The sequence below is a fragment of the Amphibalanus amphitrite genome, unplaced genomic scaffold, assembly GCF_019059575.1.
Source record: "Amphibalanus amphitrite isolate SeventyFive unplaced genomic scaffold, NRLGWU_Aamphi_draft 000507F_arrow, whole genome shotgun sequence".
Taxonomy (NCBI): domain Eukaryota; kingdom Metazoa; phylum Arthropoda; class Thecostraca; order Balanomorpha; family Balanidae; genus Amphibalanus; species Amphibalanus amphitrite.
Window position 1 is genome coordinate 52,425 of NW_024882001.1, and position 11,834 is coordinate 64,258.

Here is an 11,834-nt window from a genome sequence, read left to right on the forward strand (position 1 = left end):
AAAGAAGGTAAAATTCGACCATCAAGGGTTCTTTGGTATGTTACGTTGTACCTACCATATGTTCTACTAGCTTTTACCACTAGACTAGTGGTAAAATGACATCTTATACCAAGTCGAAAATATTTTTTACTAAGACCGAAGGCAAATTTCTTTTGAATAATATTTCATGTGAGTATTTAGCTATTTTTGGCTTTTTGGAAAACTATCCAAAATTTATTTTGGAGTATTGAGAAGAAAAATATATTTGTTGATACACATCTAGAAGTGAAAGCTAGACTCCTTACGAATATCCTAGCTTACTATAAGTTAAACAGACTCCCACCAGGGGGCTCCCACGTCGCGTGAGTGGTGCCCAAGAGGTGGTGCCGTTGACCCCAGCTCTCCGGTTAGGTGTTTTGCGTGGATTACGCCTTGTTATCCTCGGTCAGTCTCGGCGGAGGTCGGATTGGCATTCCTAGACCTGTACTGAGCCTGGAGATTGGTTTATGATAGTTAGGCAGCATGCGTTCCCAGTTTGCGGACACCATGCAGTACCTCATCACTGTCCCTGCAGGTGTCGCCCCTAGAAAAGTAACAGACAACAATCGTCTTCCTGTCCCAATGTTATGTCTTGCCATTAACCCAGCTGACCGACGCCAGATGCCCAACTCCACTCTCCAAACCAGGAATCTGAGCTCTCCCCGTCATGTCTCAAGAACCTACATCTCGTATCACGCCCACCGGTATACGATAGGACCTCACTCTCCGACGAGGTACGGTGGTACGGGCCTATGCCCTATATACTCTGGTACTGACCCACACCCCCTCCCGGAGTTCGCATAAGGTATCGAGACCGACTACCGACTTCATTATCCGACCGGAATAATCGTCACCTCATTTAAGTTTTCTAGACTGACTAGCGCCTGACCCGTGGTCTGTACCACCCTCCAGCTAACCTGTCTTCCCAGTTCATGCGGGAGTTCGTGCTTTGCCACGCCATTATGACACCGGATGAAACGTTACCACGCAACATCAGGCCAAGGCGGACGCTGTCTTCACTATGGCGTGCCGCAGCGCCAAAGACCACGCATATCGCCTCTGCACATCGTGGCAAGGGGCGCTGCTCTCGAACTAAGCACTGAAGTCACCTCATGAAGTAAAAAGCAAAGTATTGTGGAGTTTGTATTTTCATCGACATACCACACTAGCTACTACACTTCATTGGTTTCAATTCACCCCTCTCGATGCAGGGTGTTGCGGCAGGGATCGGTACCCCGCGCGGGTCTGTCACACCGTCATAAGGCAAACGGTAGGTACTCTCGAGCCAGATACTACCGGGAACGTAACACAAGGATATAATGCAACCACCAATGGGTCACAGACGTAAAATATTATCCAGGTATATCGACTTTTGACACGTTTCTGACGATCAATCCTACGCATATGCATTACATCATTCTGAAAAAATGGGGACTTAAAACAAGGCACTATTTGTTGGCAGCATAGAACTACATTTAAAACACAAAATATGCATTCTGACCTTCAGTCATGCGGCAATATCACATATACAGCGCAGTGTGTCATCTGTTCATCCAGTCACTCGGATCATTGTCGGCTGACCCGACGCTGTCAATGCGACCATCGGCAAGTCGCTAGGACCGCAGCGATAACCGCTACCTTATCCCACAGTTCTATCCATATCGGCAGAATGACTGACTCACTGAGGCATAACCTACTGTCCAGTGTATGTCCCACGTCACTTGCACTTGTCAGTCATTATGTCACCGAGTGACGCTGTCATATGCATTTGTCACGGTTCATTTGCATCCCCCCCACAGGAGACGCGGCAGGCACAAGGGCCACCAGGAGTTCAATGATTGGTCCGCCTGTGCGTCGGACAGACCATCTTTCCGACCATCTAGCCGAGCGGCGACGTCGGGTGCACCTTCATCGTGCTGGTGACGTAGGAGGTCAGCACGGTGGGGAACACGGTCGTGGACGTGATGTAGGCCGTGGAGGGCGTGGCACGGAAGGTCACCACCACCGCCTGTGAGTGGATTCTGGTGGTGATGGTGCTGTAGGTCACTGGTGACGAGGTGACGATCGTCTGAGGGGTGGCCGGTAGCGCGCCGTGTGGAGCCTGGAGACCTGGGAAGATCGGACCCAGCAGCTGCAGGTAGGCCAGCTGCTGCGGCGTCAGCTGGGACAGCTGTGCGAGAGCTCCTAGCTGTCCCAGCTGTCCCAGGGCGCCCAGCATACCCAATTGCGGTGGGAGGGCCGGGGTGGGTGCCGGAGGAGCCGCAGCCTGCTGCTGCAGCTTGAACTCCTCCGGATTCATCTCGCTCTCATGCCGGTCGACATCGAACAGCCCGATAGCTGCCAGGTCATCGGGCGGCGGGACTCGCACCACAGGCACACCCAGCTCGTCCACTTGATTCTCCGAACCCTGCGCCAGCAGCGGCCTCTCGCGGTGCAGCAGGCCCGGCGGCGCCGTCTGGAACACCTCCATGGGCGGCATGGTCTTCAGCGCCGTCACCAGCCTCGTCACCTGGTAGGACTGGGTCAGAGTGAAGGCGCGCGTGCTGTCACCGATCACCAGTGGGATCACTGACGACTTGAGCAGCAGCTGCGTCGTGCGGTAGGTCTCCGTCATGGTCTTCAGCGGCAGGCTGGGTGAGCTCGGGTCCAGCTGAACGGCCGGCAGCATTACCACCTTGTCCAGCCCGCTGCCACTGCTGGGGGTCAGACCTGCCGCCCCGAACAGACCCAGGGTCGCTCCGGCAGGGAGTGCAGTTGAGGAGACCGGTGGCGCCCTCTGGGTGGCCGTCGGACTGACTCGAACGGTACGAGTCTCTGTGCTCGTCACCCAACGACTGGTGGTGAACCTGCCCAGCGTGTTATGATGCAGCGCCCGCATCGTGCTCAGCTCGTAGTGGAAATCGGTGGCGTCTGTCGGACGGTAGGTGTTGACGGCGACCACCTCCGGCTGTGGGTCTCCTAGCTCCTGATCCGGCTCCTGAAGGAGTTCAGGACTTTCCTCCTGCGTCAGCTCCTCCTCCTCTGCGAGGGACTCCTGACGCTGTTTCAGCAGGCGCTGCTTCAGACGGTCGGCGGCAGATAGACGACGCTGGAGGACACAGGGAAGGCAAGTTAATGGTCATGTGGTTATGAAAACACGTCGGTTGGGTTTTTCATGCATGATCCATGCCGAACGAGCGCACGCTAACCCAAGCAAATCTCCCTGCGATAACGATGTAGTTTCTTGATTCGTGATCTTAGTTTCGTGATTCGTGATCTTAAGTTATTTTACGAGTACATCTATGTATTTCATAGTATCCGCAGCAATAGCCGCACTGCCATAAACATTGAACATTTCATCTGCAATCAATTAATTAGAAGCTGTCCGTTGCTCGTATTTCAGTCGTTTAAAAGTATAGACAGCCCGATAAAAATACCGCTAAAATTTTGATCCATTCATTAACCGGCGTTTCCTATGTCTCTCGTCACCTACCTCGCTCTTGCTGCGGCTCGGTGACCTGCGCGCCGACAGTAGCAGTTCGGGCCGGCCGGGCCGGGCTGCACGCGCCCTCTGTTCGGGTACCAGCGTGAAGGGCCTCCGCTGACCGGCTGCCGACGCGCGGGACGGACGGGACGCCAGCGCCGCCTGCAGACGCGCCTTGAGCCGCTCCTGGAGCGACTGTACCGGCGGCCGGCTGTCCGGCTCACCGGCGGGCTCCTCTGGCTCCGAGGAGGCGAACAGCTGCTCGATGGGGAGCACCTCCGGCTCCGCAGCCGGCGCCGGCAGCTGCGGAAACTCGGTCACCGTGCCCTGGATCACGGAGGAGACGTGGGTGACACCCTCCTCGGTCGGTAGCTCCGTGGGCTCGGGGTCAGAGAACTCCTCCCCGGCCTGGACGGTCCTCAGAGCAGCAACTGTACGCTCAGAGACGGTAGGAGTATCGAGCTCCGGGGTCGGTGTCGGCTCCGGCACCACGCTGGCCGGGGCGGCGGACAGGAACTGACGCTCCAGGGGAGGTGTGGGGAGCAGTGCCGCTGCCGAGCGAGCAATCTGCAGACCGCGCCGCTGAGGCAGCACGAACGGACGACGGTCCTTCGGTGTGCGCTCCCGCAGTTTGGCCCAGAGCAGGTTCTTTCCCTTGCGTCTGCCGATCACTGGCGGCTCGGTGGTGTCGGGTTCAGAGGATGGTGATGGCTCTGTAGTGGTGAAGCGTAGACGGCGCTCGGGTAGCGGCTCAGAGGCGGTGGAGGCGATCGCCGGTACGGTACGTGATGGAGAGGGCGCCACTGACGCCGGCGAGGGCTCGGCCGACTGCGCTCCGGCTGAGGAGCAGACGGGATAATCAAAGTCGACATGAAAATCCCATACTTCTTAAATAGCTTTTTATCGAGCGTTCCACGCAAAACCGTGGTTGACAAGTGAAATGCCAACCAGAAAAACCATACACATTTGAGCTGACAGTGTGGGCCTATGTCTCGCAACAAAAACAATGGGAACGAACAATCCGAGCTGTATAAGGCAGAAATATCGGCAACCACTCCGACCCCTCTGGACCTCACGTCACGTACCTGGCGTCCCCGCGCCGGGCGTGAACACCATGACGGTGTTGCCGACCGTGGTGACGAAGTTGAGGAAGCCGTAGATGGTCTTTGTGGAGAGCTTGACGCCGGACTGCGGCGGCTCGTCGGCAGCCGAGCCTAGCAGCTGCGGCGGCTCTGAGGAGACGGTGAGCTGCTTCGTCTCCAAAACTGGAGTCGCTGTGGAGGCAGGACGGGTCAGACGGCGAAAAGATACCGCCGCATGGTGAAAGAACCACTCAAGGAACCACTTCTCACTCCGGAACATCAAGACGAGACCGGCTGTGAACTGAGCCATCCAGCGTGTTTCAAATAATTGCCTAGTAATACTTTACTCAGATTACATGCATAAAAATCACCATTCATTCATAGTCGATTGAACATTGGAGAAGCGCGGCATTGGGACTTTTTTTTGCAAACAACTCACCGCTCACTGCATCTTGGTGTTTCGGTTGTACGACAAAAGTATTTAGCTTCCTCACTGGTTTCGACTCCGGAGCATCTGGCGGCAGAAAAAAAAAAATTTGCAATTTGCATGATACGTGTAAGAGTCTCTTAGTGCCGTTTAACCGGCTGTCAGACTATGTTCGATGGTATGTGACAAAGCCATTTGCTGCGTGTAATGTGTATGTAATGTGCATGTTAAACTATCTATCGGCGGACAAGGTAGAGTTCGTAAGAAGGATGGGAACGCAACGAAGCGATCACGGTACGCATACGATATAAGATAGACTCAAGATCATAAAACAGAGGAATGTCCAAAATGATTTTCCAATTGAGGTTCGAGTGGGTCAAGGTGGCCTGTATAATTGTTTTCCGCATTGGAATGACCTATCAGTTTGAGACGGAACGTTCATAAAACGGGTGGGTTTTGATTGAGTTGCATATTGGCCGAGCAAATTGGCTGACCTAACAGCGCTATGTGGTGTGTGCTAACCACTGGAACTGGGAATAATCCTGCAGGCCTGTAGACTTAGCCGGTCTGCGAGTAATCATGCAAAGTCACTGCGGCTGGATTTAATAAAGAGTGGCAGGCTTACCGGCTGAGGTTTAATGACAAGATAATCATGATTCCATTATGGGACTAGGATTGAGATACAGATAACGCGGCATGAGCTGAGAAGCTCGGGTGGCTCCGAATTCAGCAGAGTTAGCTCAGAACTGACATTTCTGGCGAAGTGCTACATCATTGCAGCCCCTCCCAGAGCTTACATCAACTGAGGGCCCGCCGGACCGGCACAAAAGCGGTCGGAATCCCACTCGGCCGCGCTTAATTATCACGCAGTGCAGGTAATCGATTCCAGACGGGTTCAGTTGCCCTTGAACCTGAGCGTACTCATTCTCGCATTGCCGCCGAGGAAATCCTGATTCACCGAGCGGCTGGGAGCTGTTCCCATGCCTGCCAGTGTGGCGCGGGAGAGGGCGCCGCCAGTGAATTATGCCTCCGACAACGGGAGAAAGTTCCATATGCAGCACTCCAGTTCAAATTACGGCGTCGGCAATTAGTGGAAGGTGGGTGAGCCATTTTCATGACCCCAATCTGGCGTAGGGAGTAGGAGTGACCCGACGTTGCGACCTCTCTTTATCGCCGGAGATAATAAGACATGCCAGTCCTTTGTGAGAGCAGCGAGAAAATGCACCGCTCCTTATACGGCCTAATGTGAACAAAGCCCACACATCCGGGGCCACCTGAGACGCAGTTTATCCCTTTTAGGGCCAGCCTTGTCATTGACTGCCTCAACTGCACACACGCATCTGCCAGGGAGTGCACACGCACCACGTGGTTGTAACCGGTCCCAGCCGGTTCGTATTACCATTGTCTGCGCCGTTACAGTCTAATAAAAGATGCGGTTACTGTCTTGTGTGTAATTCCAGTCCCCTTACTGGGTGCTACTGTTATGTGTACCATTGCAGTCGCCACGATTCGGTGCTAGCCTTTTGTGATCTGCTGCAGTCCCGAAGATGCGGCGATGGCTTCGTGAGTGATCGCGGTGCCTCAGTGGACGCGCTAGTTATATGATGCAGAGTGGCGGCCACGAAGTTTATGCATTTTGCACAGATGTTGAAATTTGTAGCCCGTTTCGCAATGATCTGGCGTATGCTACACCTGTGCAGTCCTCCGAAAGAAGTATAGTGTGATCGAAACCAGTCTTAAGGCGAAGCATTTTTCTAAGACATTCCTTGCCCTGTAATGGTTGTTTGCTTTGCAGCAATCTACAAACCGGTCCGATAATATACTCGCCGCCGCAGCAGATTTCCGTGATACCGAGCCTCCCACGCACAACGTATTTCCGCAATCCAACCCCACCGCATTGCTACTCGATATCGAGCGGTTGTACACGGCCTTTAAATATCGATAGCTATAAACTTAAATGTAAAATGCATACTTGTTTAACTGACATGTTCCAAACAGTGCTGCTTTGCGTGTGAATGCTAAAAAACCTGCAATATTAGCTCTAAATAAATGACATACAAAATGCAATGTAAAACAAAATTTTGCATAAGACGAATATGTTGCCATCAAAACCAGACTCAGTTGGTTTCAATTAGAACGTGACGTCACTGCAATAGGTGCAGTATCGCACATTGGTTTCTGTCTGAGGCTCCGTGGGGCAAATTAGTGTGGGTATACCTACTTTGATGGTCATATCAATCACAATTAACTTATGCATCCGAAGATACTGTAGGAATGCCTTCCTTATGCTAAATGTTAATTTCCGGTCCAATAAAGCAGACACTCATTCAGTGCTTTAAAATGCCTAGCAAAATGCTTTGTCAGATAACAAACTACCAGTCTCTTGCAAGGCAACCATTACTTGTGCCAAACGATCAGTTGTCATCCGATTGCGCAATACCAATCCACTGATATAATCCGATGGTGCAATGTGCAAGCGTGACGTTCCGCACATATAGCCACGCTCCTTTACGCTGACTGATTTTTACGGCCATCGGTTCCTGCACTTCCGCCAGCTCGGAGCAATCCAGCCGGGTGCGTTTGGACGCCGAAACGCCCACAATGGGTACGACCGTGGCCCTTCACACTTTGCCCTGTCGGATGTGCGAGATCCTGACCGTCTAAAAATCGGAAACAGCATCTCATAAACAGAGGTTGCATGAGAGAATAGCCGCGAGCGGCAGTGACCTTTCCTGCCGGGACTCTCGTAAATACCAATCAAAGGCGGAGGATGTCAGGGCGACGGTAAAATAACTGACATGCTCGCTGGCCGGACCAGGGTATCGGTGATCCGTGACCACCCTGCGACCTCTCGCAGAGGTCACTGGTGTCCGCGCGCCGCCAGTGCCGCTCTGAGGCTCTGCCGACACGCAAACAGAACTGCGAAGCTCGGTACCCCGCACACAAACACATTCCGTGCGCCCGAGTCCTGGCCCACAGACTCGCTCTGTTTACGGGGCTGGCATAGTGCACACCACATAATCCAAGTGTTTGCCCGGGCGAAAGGCACCATTGTGGAAAAACATCTCTTTATTCCAGGCACACTCAGCAGGCATAGCGGCAATCACTTGCAAAACGCGGATAGACGGGGATAGCACGAGATTCCTCGGGAATGAAAATGACGGGAGCACGCGACCGTCACTGATATTTCCATTTTCAGTAGATCCGTCCGTTGAACTCACAAAGCAGAGTTTGCAGAAAAACAAAAAGTAGGTATGCATCATATCGCTTCGTGACAGTGTTTTTGTTTGGCCCTCTCTCAGATACCCTTCCTCGCTTTGAATTCCCGACTTCCTTTGCATTGAATGGCGTATTTTGAATGAAGTATTTACATACCATTACCTTTTGTCAACAGTTTTAATCACTGTTAGCGAGGTTTGGCCCAGCAAAGTGCTCTATTTGATGTGAATATGCACCAGTCACCAGGACGATGTCTGATTTTAAAAGGACATAAATGTAGTCTTTGTTTCAACACAGAAAGGGGTGCATCTGAGACAACACTTAAACACTCCCACTGAAAACAGGTTAATCATCGCCACCATCCTGAAGCTCTAATGTCATCAGAATGTAATGAAAATGCCCGCGACACCATTCAGACACTTAACCGTTTTACTTCAACCAGAGGTGCCCCGCCCAAGCCAGGGGTTATTTTCCTCAAGTCAATCGAACCCAGCTCGTCTGTGTCTGCCAGCTGCGACCGTTCATTGTTCGCCCAGCTCCGGGACATTCCTACCGGCCAGAGTCATTCTCGGAGCACCCGAGGTCCCGTCGTGCCTAGCGGATATACCAGCCGCCCGACCCGCGCCTGTCCCAGGGATCAACAGGGCATGAGGCTCCATCAGTGTCGCCTGCGCCAAACAACCGAGCGCGATCCGCTCCATGAAGTGTTTTACAGATGTCGTGTCACGCTTCCTCGGCAGGTATCCCGACTATCGCATCGATGAGAGATTACTGAGAAAATCCGTCGGGGAAGGATGATGATGGCCTGTTGTCGGCACGGGCGACGATTAGGGTGTTAGCGAGACGGGCACTGCGGGCCAACAATGCATCAACACCATCCGGTGGCATGCTTGACCTCACGTGCCGCCCTGACAGACGGTGCAGTCGGGGAAGGGCCGCCGCTGCAGCTGTGCAGATGGTATGCGGCAAATCTGACGCGGCACGCCGCCCCGCACAGCGCAATACGTCCAACGCTCCTGAGGGGAGACTTCTACGATAGATCGCGCAGAGACACAGATGATAGATGCCAGTATAAAGAAAAGATATCGATCTGCGGTGCCCGCTTGATCTCAGAGAGCGCGCTGTGTTCAAGCAGACTGGTTGACAGGACATGCACGTCTGTTCGTGAGAAGACGGCTAGGTTGATAACGTATTCATGCACATCCGTTTGTGAGAAGAGGGACAAGCTGGTACGTCCCGGCACGTCCTGTATCGGCCAGCCGCCGCACTGTGGCCAATTTCCGCGGTGGGACGGACGGCTGAATGGAACCCGAACACCGCCGGCTCACGGGTGATGTAACAGCACCACGTGAGCGGGGAGCATGGGCTCAGCCCCGGCGACTCACTAGGGTGCCTGCCCAGACCAATGTCTCCCCCTAATTCCTATCATCCTTCCGGCTCTGCAATGGTCTTGTCGACCGAAAGGGCCTAACCCAACAAAACAAACAAAAGAGCGGGGAGCTGCCGCGCCGGGTGTGTCAGGGGGAACGGGAACTGACCGGTCCGTGACTGCAGCGGGCGGGGCGACATCGCGTTCCGGCGACAGGTTACCGCATTAGCCGGTGACGCATGGACAAATCTCATTGTCAATGTCAGTGGATCTCCTGCATCGCTGAGGTATCCTTTGTCTGCAAACTATGCTGATCTTACAGATAAATCCTTTGTCTAATATAAAATAGCGCGAGTTTCTTGTCTTCGCATGATAAGCATGAATTGTTGAATAATGGAAATTCAGAACATTAACAAAGAACAATATCGATGAAGTATGTATGGCATTGAGCATAAAACCGCACATTTCAGGACTAACAAAGGGGAAAGCAAACATTGACAAGATCGTATAGCCAGCATTACCACGGTCATCAGATTCTTTCCGTCAGTGAAAGGCGTCCGTTTAGACTGCACCTGTTACCGCCTGGTCCGGAGTTTGTCCGATAGCTTGACGGTCACCAAACTCACCTAATTTCTCCCCGAAGACGCAGACAGCCAGCGCCAGCACCAGCGCTGGCAACACCAGCATTCTCCTCATCCTGAAACACAAACAGAGAACCGCTACCGGAAGGAAAACAACGCTGCAGGGAGGCGGGCACCGTTCTAATACCGCGTGCGGCCCACACATCAACAGGAATAAATCCCTCCAAAATAATTGCAGGGTAATTAAAGCCCAGCTACCACACGCCAGAACTATCGACGAGGCATGGCAAAGCACTACCATTTAAACTCAACGAGCGTAATTTGATGTTATCGATGTAATGAACGACCATTTCCGAAACCCTTTGCGTAACGCTGTCTTCCGTGAAGTTCTGAAAGAGACTCTAGCTAACTCCACCGACCGGTCAGATGACCCACGATAACCGAGACCTGGGTTCATTCCATACGACACTCGGGCCTGCCTTGCGCCTCTCGACAATAGCGGTGAGAGTCACGATCCTGGCTCATATTACGGCCTGTATTACGGTCCGTATTACGGCCGATCGCCGCCGTCTGGGCGCTGCGTGCGTCTCCGACCGCCTCCACTTTCGATTTCGCCGGGTGGAGGAGGAGAGGGCGGTATCACGGTGAGCGTCTGCTGCTGAGAGGGCCGGAGAGGCACGCCCGGGGGATAATGACGCAGACCCACACTCACGGATCCTCCAGCTGGCGGGGGAAGGCACGAGGAGCTTCTTCACTTCCTGGTAACACCCAGTCACTGCATATGGTGCATGGAGCTGCGGCGAGATTCCCCGTCATCTCCCACACAGATATTGATTTCCTTCCACACCCTTTACTTGAACGTTAAGGCAACGTTCGATCTCTTCCTGCAACGCCCCATCACTCAGCAGTTTAGGCTCCTTATTCAAAACCCTCCAGAAGCCAATCCCCTATCGGTCAAGCGAACGATAGCCGGGAAACATACGAACTTCTCCACCAATCTCTCTCGAATCCCGACCACAAGACATTTCTACTGGTCTGCTCTCCACACGCGTCTATCAGCTTTCCGAAATCACTCGGTTACGCAATGGAGACTGCGACGCAGCCATCGAAAACTATCACCGGCGGCTGAAATCTCACGTGCCCGCTCCGTGCCCCGTTCCCGTTCCGTGCCGCAGCGGGTGATGGGTCTACTCTGCCGCCGTTGGTGGCCCGATGGCGACACATGTCATACACAGTGCACGACATCCGCGCGCTCGCCGCAGGCCAGGTCATGCGTCGGACAGATTAGCTCTCGCCACACACAGCTGACGGGTGATTAGGCGACGACTTGGGACACGAGAACGTTTCGAGATGTGACCTGACTGGAGGCAGGGCAACTCTCAGGACACACCGTCCAGTCCAGAGAGCGAGAGGGACCGATAGACAGCCGCCCGTCGCTTTCGCTGCGGCCGCGCCGCTTTTCGAGCCCCTCCGCGTCAGGTGGTAGCGGACAGACTGTGGAGCAGCTGATCGAGCAGAGCTGCTCTCGATGGGGCGTCACACGGTCGGTCGGCCGAAGTGAAAAGGCGTGACGAGAGCAGCCCGCGCGCATATGGCAGCCAGATGACGGAACGATTGGCGGAGCTTGTTGCAACAGTGGCCGCTTGTCGGAGATGTTGGCTAAGCGATATTGTTC

At 53.7% G+C, this 11,834-nt stretch overlaps 1 protein-coding gene across 1 annotated transcript; it reads right to left on the reverse strand.

Moving 5' to 3' along the window:
• Positions 1-1,147: 1,147 nt before the first annotated feature.
• On the reverse strand, positions 1,148-10,975 carry LOC122392928. Its single transcript, XM_043388306.1, has 6 exons — positions 10,872-10,975; positions 10,205-10,275; positions 5,003-5,077; positions 4,567-4,755; positions 3,491-4,320; positions 1,148-3,106 (listed from the first exon to the last, which is right to left on the reverse strand). Exons 1-6 carry the CDS (start codon positions 10,973-10,975, stop codon positions 1,898-1,900), a joined length of 2,478 nt encoding a protein of 825 aa, XP_043244241.1. The 3' UTR covers positions 1,148-1,897.
• Positions 10,976-11,834: the final 859 nt, after the last annotated feature.